This window comes from Pholis gunnellus (genome assembly GCF_910591455.1).
Source record: "Pholis gunnellus genome assembly, chromosome: 7".
NCBI classification, from domain to species: domain Eukaryota; kingdom Metazoa; phylum Chordata; class Actinopteri; order Perciformes; family Pholidae; genus Pholis; species Pholis gunnellus.
In genome coordinates, this window is record NC_136533.1 from 244,410 (window position 1) to 258,773 (window position 14,364).

General features: G+C 42.7%; 2 protein-coding genes across 2 annotated transcripts in view; both read right to left on the reverse strand.

Annotated features, from left to right (window-relative positions):
* Positions 1–2,629: 2,629 nt before the first annotated feature.
* On the reverse strand, positions 2,630–7,863 carry LOC306698102 (fibroblast growth factor receptor substrate 2-like). Its single transcript, XM_079162277.1, is given in 10 exon segments — positions 2,630–3,423; positions 3,425–3,586; positions 3,588–3,856; positions 3,858–3,992; positions 4,084–4,247; positions 4,480–4,611; positions 4,841–5,027; positions 6,409–6,500; positions 6,576–6,670; positions 7,504–7,863. Coding segments are annotated over 8 exon segments (1,581 nt in total). The 5' UTR covers positions 6,475–6,500; positions 6,576–6,670; positions 7,504–7,863; the 3' UTR covers positions 2,630–2,957.
* A 578-nt stretch (positions 7,864–8,441) lies between these two features.
* ptprbl (protein tyrosine phosphatase receptor type B, like) overlaps positions 8,442–14,364 on the reverse strand; it is a 32,377-nt gene continuing 26,454 nt past the window's right edge. The window contains exons 30-31 of the mRNA XM_079163644.1: positions 11,309–11,429; positions 8,442–8,955 (exon numbers count right to left, since the gene is read on the reverse strand). Of these exons, the coding sequence (XP_079019770.1) occupies positions 8,936–8,955; positions 11,309–11,429 (141 nt within the window). The 3' untranslated portion in view covers positions 8,442–8,935. The remainder of the gene's footprint in view (positions 8,956–11,308; positions 11,430–14,364) is intronic.

The window sequence follows — 14,364 nt, forward strand, 5'->3', positions numbered from 1 at the left end:
TGGACCAAACAGATAATATTTTTGTTTGGCAGAGATGTATTTATCAGTATATAGTTTTTCCACAATCTCCCGGATCATCCCGTGTCTCCATCTGAAGGGAGCAAGTCAGAGGTGCATAATGTCTAGCATTATTGAGTTGTCTATTAGCCTCTGTAAGGTATTGCGTTTTGTCCATAATAACAATCTTTGATCCCTTGTCCGCAGGTTTTATAACTATGTCCTGGTTTTTACGTATTCTAGTCAGTGCTCGTCTTTCTTCCGTTGACAGATTGTCCTCTCCTAGAGTTTCGAATGCAATGTTCTCGAACTGTCGGATGTCACGCCTAATCAGTTTTTTGAGGGGTTCAGAGACTGAATCCCACTCAGGTTCCCATTTCGAGGGTTCAACAAACAAAGTAGGGGCAGAGCTCGTAGTATAGTTGTAGTGATTTAGGAGTTTTAGACGTCTGTGGTACCCATCGAGATCTCGCCGAAGACAGTCCTTATCTACCCCTAATGGTGTCGGAATAAAAAATAGGCCCTTCTCTAATAAAATCAGTTCTGATTCCTGCAAGGAATACAAAATGGACAGATTCAGTACACTGGCGCAGGTAGGGGTGAGTGACCTCGGTCCCCCGACCTCTAATTTAGTTGTTTCATCCAGCAATGCAGGATCTCTGAGGCCGTCTCTACCGTCCAGTGTACTGGGTCATGCCGATGGACCATGAAAAGGCGCTCTTCTACCCCCTTCAGCACCCTATAGTTGGCCTCTAAAAATATGTTGGTCTGTTCAATGAGGGTTTGTGCCAAGGGTGGGAGCTGTGTCGAGAATTGGATGTGTGACACAAAAACTCCCGCCTGAGGAAAGACTCTTCCTATCAGTGCCACCAACTGCTGAAACTGTTTTTTAATGGTACTCAGTAGATTTCCCCTTAAGCAGTTATTAAGGCCGATCGAAAGGACGATCTTCTGGGTGGTAGGACAGGGATCCAGTTTCTCAAGGACCCCCTTCAAATGATGGATTTGGGCCCCAGGGAAGCTGTCCACCTGGACAAGTGGATAGCTGTAATTTGGGATCCTCGACAAATTGGAGTCACCCAACACCAGTACCAGTTTATTAACACTCAGAGACCAGTCCACAATCTTTCTAAAAGTAGCCTTATGTCGGGTCGGCCTTTGTACCGGAGGGGGATCAGCAGCAACATCATCATCATCATCAGCACCATCATGAGGGGGGTCGGACTGAGTGGCTAAATGGAATATTTTCCACCACGGTGGCTGCCTCCAAAAGAGGATCCACTGCCAGAATACCATCAGTAAATGGCCCCTCAGGGGGTCCGGGCAACCCCACTGTCCCACTGTCTCCGGACGGGGATGAGGAGATGGAGTCAGACACCTCCACTGCCACATTACTGATGGGTGCCCGTTCAGTCACCGGCCTCCCCATGTTCCGATCGAGAATAGCCTCCACCACCAACCCACTCACCTCATCAGGTGAGCCCGACAGGGTGTCCTCTAATGACCCCAAATCAAAGGTCGGCCGGAAATCAAGTGCCGCAGGATCGGATGATATAGGGTCTTTAAGTTCTGACCGAAGAGATGTCTCAGCCTGCTCCGTAACAAGAGCAACCACCCTCACTGCTGCAGCCTGATGGAGTCCGATCACATCCAAAAGGGGAAGGGGGAGTGGGGGGATGGTTGGGTTTAGGATGAGGGTTGGGGTAGGGATTAGAATTGGGGTGGAGGAGTTGGGAAAGGGGGGGCTGGTTGAGTTTAGGATAAGGGTTGGGGTGGGGATTAGGGTGGTGGAGTTGGGGAAGAGGGTGGGGGTGGAGATTAGGATGAGGGTTGGGATGTGATCTTGGGACAAGATGGTCTGAGCCCAGCCTGGAGCCGAGATTCATATTATGGCTGGGGTCAGGGTGGGGACCCAAGGCCCCAACAGGGTCAGCAGCATGTGGTAATGGTGGCCATTGCTCTTCATACTGAGCAGGGTTAGGGTTAGGGTTTATTAATATATATATATATATATATATTAGTGTGCACGATTATTAGGAAAGTTGTTTTTGTTGAACCAGCGCTCCGTCGATCCAAAACGTTCATGAACCTCAAACCTGAATATTTAAATGATGAAAGCGACGACGCAGCAGATCAGAACCTGGACGAGGCTCATTACTGCTCACTGACCTCTTTATTCTCACTTTAACATGAAAACATTTTCGTTTTTGATGTAGTTGCATAATAATTGATAATCATTGATATTCTCCTAAAAAAGCCCAAAACTCACTTTGACTCTTAAATCTTCAGGTTTGAGGTTTCACGTGTTTGAGTTCAACAACATGAATCCTGATGATTGTGCAAACCGTGTATGTCGTAAAAAGTCAAATTTACAGAAATGGAATTCATGTTCCTGTTAAACACCAACAAATAGAATCAAACTAAGATAAAGATGATTCTCTCTTCGATCAATGTGATGAGTCGTCTGCTAGAACCTCAGCTTCACCATGAAGGCTGCGCAGCGTTCCTACGGTAACGTAGAACCGAGCATCAATAACAGAATGACCTTCATCTCGTCTGTTAAAACACGTTAAACCACCAGCTGACTCTGAAATATGAAGATCGTAACATTGAAGCCAATGATGAGCTGAAGTACAAATAAAACAGACATTTATTGTGCCAGAATCTACTGTACATATTCAGAAACATCATGTGGTACCACGTCGTCCTCAGACACTGAATGACAGCAGCATGTAGTGAATCATATAAAAAGGCTAAATGGAATGCTTTGTTCAGTAATACTGATTTGTACCATATAAGAGGAGGAATGCAGCCACACAGAGGTCTCACATCACCGCTGTGTGAACCGTACCGAGGTCCAGCCGTCACCCTGAGCACAGGAAGCATGAACTCATGGGTGGAGTCTGTCACTGCGTCTCCGTGTGAATATAAAGAAGCTCCGCCGGTGAAAGGGGGCGGGGTCACGCGGTGCTTTTGGTGGGCAGCTCCGTGCTGTTGTGTCGCGTCTTGCGTGACGTGCCGTCGTCTCGCGGCCGAGCCTTCTGCAGGTTGGACATGGCGGCGGTGCGCTCGATGTCGATGAGGGCGTAGAGCTCTGTGCGGCGGGTGGGGGTGGTGGGGGGGAGCGGAGAGGTGGGGGTGCGGGGCGTGGGGGGGTTGCTGCCGTCCGAAGCGCCCTTGTTCCCCACGCTGTGGTCCATCTCCACCTCGATGTAGTTCAGGGTTTTGGGCGGCTCCGCGTGGCCCGGCGGCGGCCGACGGAAGTCAAAGTTGAAGATGGTGGGCCCCTCGGTGCGGCGCCGGGCCGTGTCGGGCCGGTGGGCGCTGAGCGGAGCGGTCACGTTCTCCGTGTTGACGTAGTTGTGAGAGGCCTCTTGGCCGGGCGACAGCGGGTGGGAGTACGAGTGGTGCAGCAGGCTGTGGGGGGGGGTGGTGATGGGTGTAGCCGTTGAGCGACGGCGTCTTCAGGTTCTCCTCCTCCTCCGAGCTCGGCTTCCTCGTCTCCCACACCGGCGGCAGTGCCGGCAGGTTCTCGTAGTCCAGCAGGGCGGTGCGCCTCTGGGCCGAGTTGTTGACATTCTGCAGGTCGGGGGTGAGGGGGGGGCGGGCGGTGGCGGCGAAAAGCCGTGGAGGGATTAGAGGAGGAGGAGCCGTTGGAGAGAGGAGGAGCCGGCTCGGCCTCGACGCTGACCTCCGTGTGGCCGTTAGTCTCTCGGGGCTCCTCCACCTCCTGCTGCCTCTTCTCCTTCTCCATCAGCTGCCTCTGAACCGGGGTGGGGCCCAGCACGAAGCGAACCCCCTGAGGCTCCAGCACTACCTGCGGCTCCGGCTCGGGGGGCGGGTCCACCGGCTCCGCGCGGACCCTCGGAGGAGGCGGGGGGGGTCGGAGGACACAGAGACCGGGGGGAGGTGGGGCTGTCCACCGGGTTAGGGGTGACTGTCAGAGGGCTGGGCTGGTCCTCCAGGAGCCCCGTGGTGTTCACATAGGTGTGGACCTGAACCAGGAAACATGACATCATCGTTATAAGATCACGACATCATCATGTTGCATGGATTTAATGATCAACATGAGGAACTGTGTCTCACCGCTTCATCAGCCACCAGCAGAGGATGAGTGGACTCTTCTCCCACGGAGGGCAGACGGGTGCTCGCCACAGACGGGTGACGGGTGGAGGGGTGAGACGGGGCTTCACCCACAGACGGGATCCTGGTCACACCGTTAGGAACCGTAGGCACCGAGTAACCCAGAGCTGCTCAGACACAGAGAGAGAGAGAGAGAGAGAGAGAGAGAGAGAGAGAGAGAGAGAGAGAGAGAGAGAGAGAGAGAGAGAGAGAGAGAGAGAGACACACACACACACACACACACACACACACACGGGCAATCTGTCAATCAGGGTCCTCAACGATATAAGTACAGGGATGTGTGTGCGTGTATTACCTGTGTGTGTGTGTGTATTACCTGTGTGTGTGTGTGTGTATTACCTGCAGGTGTGTGTATTGATTGGTTGGGCTCCAGCACCGCCTCCTCCACCACACTGATGCTGTGACTGTGCATCACCTCCTGCAGCATGTTGAAGATTTCTTCAGCTCGAGAACATTTGAAGGCAAAAATACCTGAAATTTAAAATAACTGTTTGTTTGTGTTCACATTGTTACAAGATCAGGAGACAAACACACACCATGAAGTTCTACATCTGAACAGAAACATATCGTCATTAAATGATTAAATTAAATAAATGATTGATTCGTTCATGCAATAGTCTAAAAACATGATATATTTAAAAAAAAGTATATACAGTAAAAAAAACTAGCATACACACACATACAGTGTCACGTGACGTACCTTGGCCGGTCTGACATCGTCGGCCGCTCTCAAACGAGAACAGATTGGAGTCGTAACCATAGCGACGTAAGCACAGGTATGGCCACCTGACATCGTCACGGCGATGGGTGTGGAGGACAAGTTCAGCATCAGTCAACTCCATCACACCTGAGCCCAATTCGTTCCCATCGTCGTCCACGTTTATCACCTGTACAGGCAAACAACACCACCACAGTCAGAGGCAGGTACACAACAACAACAAGACACAGTCAGAGGCAGGTACACAACAACAACAAGACACAGTCAGAGGCAGGTACACCACAACAACAAGACACAGTCAGGTACACCACAACAACAAGACACAGTCAGAGGCAGGTACACCACAACAACAAGACACAGTCAGAGGCAGGTACACCACAACAAGACACAGTCAGAGGCAGGTACACCACAACAACAGTCAGAGGCAGGTACACCACAACAAGACACAGTCAGAGGCAGGTACACCACAACAACAACAAGACACACTCAGAGGCAGGTACACCACAACAACAACAACAAGACACAGTCAGAGGCAGGTACACCACAACAACAGTCAGAGGCAGGTACACCACAACAACAACAACAAGACACAGTCAGAGGCAGGTACACCACAGCAACAACAAGACACAGTCAGAGGCAGGTACACCACAACAACAACAAGACAGAGGCAGGTACACCACAACAACAACAAGACACAGTCAGAGGCAGGTACACCACAACAAGACACAGTCAGAGGCAGGTACACCACAACAACAACAACAAGACACAGTCAGAGGCAGGTACACCACAACAACAACAAGACACAGTCAGAGGCAGGTACACCACAACAACAGTCAGAGGCAGGTTCACCACAACAACAACAAGACGTCAGTCAGAGGCAGGTACACCACAACGAGACACACAGAAACACTTTGTCCGACGTGAATGTGAGTAATCGTTAGCAGGTCAATGTGTTTATTAAAGATTTTCTCCCAAACGACTGGCCCAAAACGTTTCGATCAAACTTCGGTATGCGTGTAAGCTCCGCCCGAAGACATTTGACGCAATCGGACTGATCTTTAATATGTTTCCAGACTGTTACTGTTCTGTACTAAACATTGTGAGTCTACGTTACCGAGCGCCCCCTCTGGTAAAGATAGAGTGAAGATGTGAATGTGTTAATTCAACCTATTCTTTCAGGGGTGTATTTGAATAGTTATGCAGACTTGGAATTACATAAATTGGAAAGCTGAAACTCTTGTGGAGCTCAGTTGTATTTATGTGGATGGAATAAAGCACTATAAACATGTCTGACTCATAACAAAAAAGCCAATTGTTTTTTAGATGCTTTTGACGTCCCTGTATAAAATGAGCTGTTGTGACCTCTAGAATAATCACCGCCTCATGAGACTTTACATCCACCAACTAGAGGCTCTTTTGTAGATATATTGACAATAAGGTGGTTTCTAAGCTGTGTCTATTACATTTAAGTGATTGCCGTCCAACAGCCGGAAAATAGGCTACAACAACAGATCTATGTGGGTCTCTGAGTTAATCTGATATAAACTCACCTTGAATTTACTTTGATGATTATCTGGAATTGACTCTTTCTCTGGACAGCTTAAACAGCTACCCATGGCTTCTTCAGAGCACCATCTGATGTCTGGGACACAAAGACGTGATTAAAGAAATGTCCACACTGAGCTTTAGATGAGATGTTTCTCTGGAGGATCCTCACCTAGATCCTGCCTCCAGTAGACCTGGTTCCATCCTCAGAGGGACTCTCATGCTCTGGTTGTTCTGGAAACATGAACAGCAGCTCTGTAGAGACATCTGAGGTCACATGACGATGAAGAGCCAAAGATTAGCTCAATTAACAAATCAATTAATCATTTAAATCACAAAGTAATCTAGAGAATATCTGGTTGATTAGTCCACGAGTAGATAACTGTAGAGAACCAGAGAGACCTGTCAATCACCGCGTAGCCCCGCCCTAAAGCAAACCCTGCATTATGGCCTGTTAGAGACCTGTCAATCACTACGTAGCCCCGCCCCTACAGCATCCCAGGTAAACGTGTGTGTGTCCAGTGTTCCCAGTTAAACGTGTGTGTGTGTGTCCAGTGTTCCCAGTTAATAGTGTGTGTGTGTGTGTGTCCAGTGTTCCCAGTTAATAGTGTGTGTGTGTGTGTGTCCAGTGTTCCCAGTTAATAGTGTGTGTGTCCAGTGTTCCCAGTTAATAGTGTGTGTGTGTGTGTGTGTCCAGTGTTCCCAGTTAAACGTGTGTGTGTGTCCAGTGTTCCCAGTTAAACGTGTGTTTGTGTGTCCAGTGTTCCCAGTTAATAGTGTGTGTGTGTGTCCAGTGTTCCCAGTTAATAGTGTGTGTGTGTGTGTGTGTGTGTGTGTGTGTGTGTGTGTCCAGTGGTCCCAGTTAAGTGTGTTAAACCATCGGAATGAACAGACCCAACCAGCAGCTAAAACGTTAACGTCCACTAACTAACTAACGTAACGTGACGTCACTAGCTAGCTAGTTAGCATAAAGCTAACCCTAACCTCTCAGTAAGCTAACACAGATTCCAGCTAACTACTTAGCTCCGAGGCTAACTAAAGCTAGCGCTCTCTACCGGCTGAATATCCCGTGATTTAGTGTTAAAGATATTGATACTCACACAATCTTAGTGGTGGAACACAGCCTCACATCCAGTCCGATGTAACCGAGATATAACCGACCAGTAAAGACCACTAACCGACCCCAGCTAGCGTTAGCTCGATGCTACTCCTCCATCTTTCCTCTGCGCTGCTAGAGCGCCAAAAAACAACAATCACAACTTCTTCCAGAGGGTCTAACGCAGATAAAACGATAATAAACTGTTTAGATCCATCGGTGGTTCCTCCGTGGTTCACTAGATTCCGTCCTAACGAACTTTGTTATCGATATAAAAACGAGTTTTCTTCCGTCAGACGGTGTTTTTCTGCCGCTAGCCTGTTGGTGCTAAATCACTGCTAAACTTAGCTTAAACTTCCGAGAGTTCAGCAGCTTCAATGTGGTGAACACCCGCAGCTGTGCGCATGCGCGAAGGGGCCGTGTGGTTTGAGGAGAGAGCCAAGTGACGTCATCTGGAAATATACATAACTACTCTTTCATTATGCGTCATCATGTGTATCTGAAGTATTCAAGTCCTGTACTTCAGTACAAGTACTAATGCCACAGTGTGATGTGTATAAATGTAGTTAAAGTAGTTATTACTGCTGCATTAATGTGTATGTTTCATGTTAACTACTTTATATCCTAAAGTACATAGTACAGTAAAAAGTACAATATATACCTCTTAGATGTAGTACAGTAAAAAGTACAATATGTACCTCTGAGGTGTAGTACAGTAAAAAGTACAATATGTACCTCTGAGATGTAGTACAGTAAAAAGTACGATATTAGTGGAGAAGTAGAAAGTAAGGTACAAGTACCTTGAATGTGCACTTCCGTCCTCTACTTTAGTAAAAGTACTTGTAGTAAACTCGTGTACTTTCCTCCACAGTAACTGCACATGTTGGAGCAGGTTTGTGTCCTTTATGAAGGATTCACCAGAGAAATACTTCTTCTGTGGTGTTTATTTAACTGCTCTCACACACAATATGTCCTTTCAAAATAAAAATAAAAGACATGATGCAAACTTCAAATGATATCTTACATACATTTACCATTCAAAACAATGATTTCACCGTCAACACTTCAACTTTAATAGTTTTTGATGAACATAAAACACATATTTTACTTGCAGCTTGTGACAGATGTGTAACATTTTGTGTTTTTTGAGACATTTCTGCTCTTGTCATTGGTTCAGATTTGTGATGTCAGATATATATGTATATACACACATATGCATTCCTTCAGAGTTTGGAGAAGAATGTGATTGTTTTATGTGATAACTGTTATAAGCAAATATTAAAACTCATAAAACAACATATAACACATAACACATAATTTAGAAATATATCTATATTAAGAAATATACACAAATACATACAGATATGAAGTAAATGTACAGTGGTCTGACATATTGATCAGTAGTCTGACATATTGATCAGAGTTCTATAGAACCTTTAACATCTGCGCAGGGTCTCTGTGGAAAAAGATCAACATATTTATATGAAAATACACATATATATATAAATATATATATATAGTAAATATATATATGGAACAGATATTTTGACTCTAATGTCTCTAAATGACATACAGGTGTAGATTGACCAACAATAAGCTACAGGTGTAGATTGACCAACAATAAGCTACAGGTGTAGATTGATCAATAATAAACTACAGGTGTAGATTAATCAATAATAAACTACAGGTGTAGATTAATCAATAATAAGCTACAGGTGTAGATTGATCAATAATAAACTACAGGTGTAGATTAATCAATAATAAGCTACAGGTGTAGATTGATCAATAATAAGCTACAGGTGTAGATTGATCAATAATAAGCTACAGGTGTAGATTGATCAATAATAAACTACAGGTGTTGATTAATCAATAATAAGCTACAGGTGTAGATTGATCAATAATAAACTACAGGTGTAGATTAATCAATAATAAACTACAGGTGTAGATTGATCAATAATAAACTACAGGTGTAGATTGATCAATAATAAACTACAGGTGTAGATTGATCAATAATAAACTACAGGTGTAGATTAATCAATAATAAACTACAGGTGTAGATTGATCAATAATAAGCTACAGGTGTAGATTGATCAATAATAAACTACAGGTGTAGATTGATCAATAATAAACTACAGGTGTAGATTGATCAATAATAAACTACAGGTGTAGATTAATCAATAATAAACTACAGGTGTAGATTGATCAATAATAAACTACAGGTGTAGATTAATCAATAATAAACTACAGGTGTAGATTGATCAATAATAAACTACAGGTGTAGATTGATCAATAATAAACTACAGGTGTAGATTGATCAATAATAAACTACAGGTGTAGATTAATCAATAATAAGCTACAGGTGTAGATTGATCAATAATAAACTACAGGTGTAGATTGATCAATAATAAGCTACAGGTGTAGATTGATCAATAATAAACTACAGGTGTAGATTAATCAATAATAAACTACAGGTGTAGATTGATCAATAATAAGCTACAGGTGTAGATTGATCAAGAATAAACTACAGGTGTAGATTAATCAATAATAAACTACAGGTGTAGATTGATCAATAATAAACTACAGGTGTAGATTGATCAATAATAAACTACAGGTGTAGATTAATCAATAATAAACTACAGGTGTAGATTGATCAATAATAAGCTACAGGTGTAGATTGATCAAGAATAAACTACAGGTGTAGATTGATCAATAATAAACTACAGGTGTAGATTGATCAATAATAAACTACAGGTGTAGATTAATCAATAATAAACTACAGGTGTAGATTGATCAATAATAAGCTACAGGTGTAGATTAATCAATAATAAACTACAGGTGTAGATTGATCAATAATAAACTACAGGTGTAGATTGATCAATAATAAACTACAGGTGTAGATTGATCAATAATAAACTACAGGTGTAGATTAATCAATAATAAACTACAGGTGTAGATTAATCAATAATAAGCTACAGGTGTAGATTGATCAATAATAAACTACAGGTGTAGATTAATCAATAATAAACTACAGGTATAGATTGATCAATAATAAGCTACAGGTGTAGATTAATCAATAATAAACTACAGGTGTAGATTAATCAATAATAAGCTACAGGTGTAGATAAATCAATAATAAGCTACAGGTGTAGATTAATCAATAATAAGCTACAGGTGTAGATTGATCAATAATAAACTACAGGTGTAGATTAATCAATAATAAACTACAGGTGTAGATTAATCAATAATAAGCTACAGGTGTAGATAAATCAATAATAAGCTACAGGTGTAGATTAATCAATAATAAACTACAGGTGTAGATTAATCAATAATAAGCTACAGGTGTAGATTAATCAATAATAAGCTACAGGTGTAGATTAATCAATAATAAGCTACAGGTGTAGATAAATCAATAATAAGCTACAGGTGTAGATAAATCAATAATAAGCTACAGGTGTAGATTGATCAATAATAAGCTACAGGTGTAGATAAATCAATAATAAGCTACAGGTGTAGATAAATCAATAATAAGCTACAGGTGTAGATTAATCAATAATAAGCTACAGGTGTAGATAAATCAATAATAAGCTACAGGTGTAGATAAATCAATAATAAGCTACAGGTGTAGATTGATCAATAATAAGCTACAGGTGTAGATTAATCAATAATAAGCTACAGGTGTAGATAAATCAATAATAAGCTACAGGTGTAGATTGATCAATAATAAACTACAGGTGTAGATTGATCAATAATAAACTACAGGTGTAGATTAATCAATAATAAACTACAGATGTAGATTGATAATCACTTACCTCTTTGGGAGTTGTAGTTCACATTTGCATAGACGGGGTAGAGGAGGTTCTCCTGCTCACTGTGGAGCTTTCTGGCTCTGAGAACATCACGAACACACTGATGGAGGTACGCATACTGACACTGAGGAGGTGGAAGAAAAACTATGTTACATTAATGTAACGTAATGTAATGTAATGTAACGGGACGTAACATAATATAGTATAGTGTATAACTTAACGTAACGTAACATTATATAATATAATGTAACATAACATAGTATCGTATAGTATATACTGTATATTACATAACGTAACATAACATAGCATAATATAATATAACATTACATAACATAATATAATATAATGTAACATAACATAGTATAGTATAGTATAGTATAGTATATATATTATGTAATACAGTGGCGGGCCGTGCATTTCATACCTGGGCCTTCACTGCTGAAATACCACCTTATAACCACATGATGGCGCCACAGCTAGGGTTATTATTCATTTCTTGGGCTGTAACTATATAACGTTACGTATTCATATTAAACCGTTCGGTACGAGGCTTACAAACCGAACAACACGTTTGAATAATACTAGTGCATTTGGAAAATGTAGAAGCTTAAATTGTAGGAAAGATAATGTTTCCTGCGCTCACTAGGAGACAACAGCTGAGGCTCCGCAAGTGTTCTGGGAGGCTAGGCTAACTAGCTTAACGGAAAAACAACATCAGCAACACGCATTCTGCTGCGCACTCAAGGGCCATTCAGATATTAGATGTAAAAAAAAAAAAACAGTTGACTTACCAAATGCTGATCACATCCTCTTTTCTTTGTTGACAAAGAGTTTAATCCCACGATTAAATCCCAACTCACAAATCCGTTTCTCTTCCAGTTTCAGACGTTGAGTGTTAAAAAACAAAACTAGGTAAAAAAAAAAAATCTACACCAAGCAAAATGCAAAAAATATCATAATGTCTTCCATATCTTTCAATTTGAACTCTCACTACTCCGACTAAGCCTCTGCTGTAGGTTCTGTTTCACAATAGTCACGTGCTCGCCCACTGACCAATCACAGCACACGCTGCACCTCACTGCAGAGCTGCTGCTGCAAACTGAGCTGCACGTAATGCTGACGTAGCTGTAGACCAGCTAGCAGCTCTGACACGTCAAAGAATGTTAAACTAAAGATCTGATTGGTTGAACACTATGACAATCAACAATATCGTCCCCATTCACTTAACCTGCACATGGATTCACTGGTGAGTCTGCAGGCCTGGGGCCTCTCTTCTACCTAGAGACACAGAGGTGAACTCTGATTGGATCAAAGCTCTACTTAAAACAAGCTGCACTGAAGCAGAGCAGCTGAGGAGCACAGTAGCTGTGCAATGAGAACATAAGATAATGGGAAAAATATTTGTATAAATTATGATACATGTAGTGTATTTAAGAAAAATTATAAAATAGCTATAACTTTGTGATTCTGTTTAGGCCAGCAGAGAAGGCTTTGCAGGCCCTGTCAGCCCACCACTGATGTAACGTAACATAATATAACATAGTATAGTATAGTATATTACGTAACGTAACATAACATAACATAACATGATATAATGTAACATAACAGAGTATAGTATATCTATATTAAATAATTTTTCACAAATACACTAGATGTATTATCATTTTTTTCTCCATTATCTTATGTTCTCATTGCACAGCTCCTGTCTTCCTCAGTTGCTCTGCTTCCAGCACAGCTTGTTTTAAGGAGAGCTTTTATCCAATCAGATTCAGCCTCTGTGTCTCTAGGTAAGAGAGGCCCGAGGTCCTCCAGGTAGACTTTGCAGTTTAAGTGAATGGGGACGATATTGTTGATTGTCATAGTCTTCAACCAATCAGATCTTTAGTTTGACATGTTGGGCGTATTCTTTGACGTGCGACTGGCACTGAGGTAGCCTCTAAGTACGTCTGCATTAACGTGCGCAGTGATTGGTCAGTGGGCCAGCGTGACTTTTGTCAAACAGAAAGCTAGCTAGCAGATCTTAGTGTTTAATAAGAGTTCAGGTTGAAACATATGTAAGAGAAGTTATGACATGTTTAGCGTTTTGCTTGGTGTAGATTCTTTTTTTTTTTACCTAGCTGTGTTTTTTTAACACTCATTGGCTGAAGGAGAAGAAACAGATTTCTGGAGGACATTTCCAGAAAAACTGGACATCGTATCAAAGGGTCGGTCAACCCCACAGCTAGCAGCCCTAACCCAGCATGGAAAAGGATTTATACGAATGGTATTTCTGGCTGACAGCGGCGGAGAAGCGCTGCACATTTTATGGCTAAGAATGCGTTTCATTTGCAACTGAGCTCTTGGTGTTTGGAGCTACGCTATGCTAACCAAGGCAGCTACACGACAGGACACGCACAAGCTACGTGCTTTTGAACAGCAGCTGTGGTAAGTCAACTGCGTTTGCATTTTTACATCTGCAGTAGCAGTATCGTGTCGTTTTTATGAATCATATGAATGGCTCGTGCTCTGGCACTGCAGTGTTGCTGGATTGATTTGTTGCTTTGTTGTCATAGACATATATGTGACTGGTTCGTGTCATTGTGTTAATTACATAGATTTGGACTATATGCATTGTCCGTTAATTACAAAGCATCCCGTCATGCGCGGGGTTATTGTCCGGACAATTGAATCCGTTCGGGCTGTTGTTTCCCCGCTAAGCTAGTTAGCTTAGCCCCCCTGAAGACACGTGCGGCGCCGCCGCCTCATTGTTCCGGGTTCAGAGGTCACAGCCTGTTGTCTGTTCGCAGTCCACCGCAAACATTATATTTCCTACAATTTAAGCTTCTGCATTTTCCAAATTCACTAGTATTATTCAAACGTATTGTTCGGTTCGTAAGCCTCGTACCGAACGGTTTAATACGAATACGTGTGATGTTACACCCCTAAAGGAATAACCGTAGCTGTGGCGTCATCATGAGATTATTAGGAGACGGCTCAAGTGTAGCAGGACAGCACAGAAGGCCCAGGTATAAAATGCATCCGCCACTGTAGTATAGTATATATATTACATAACATAACAT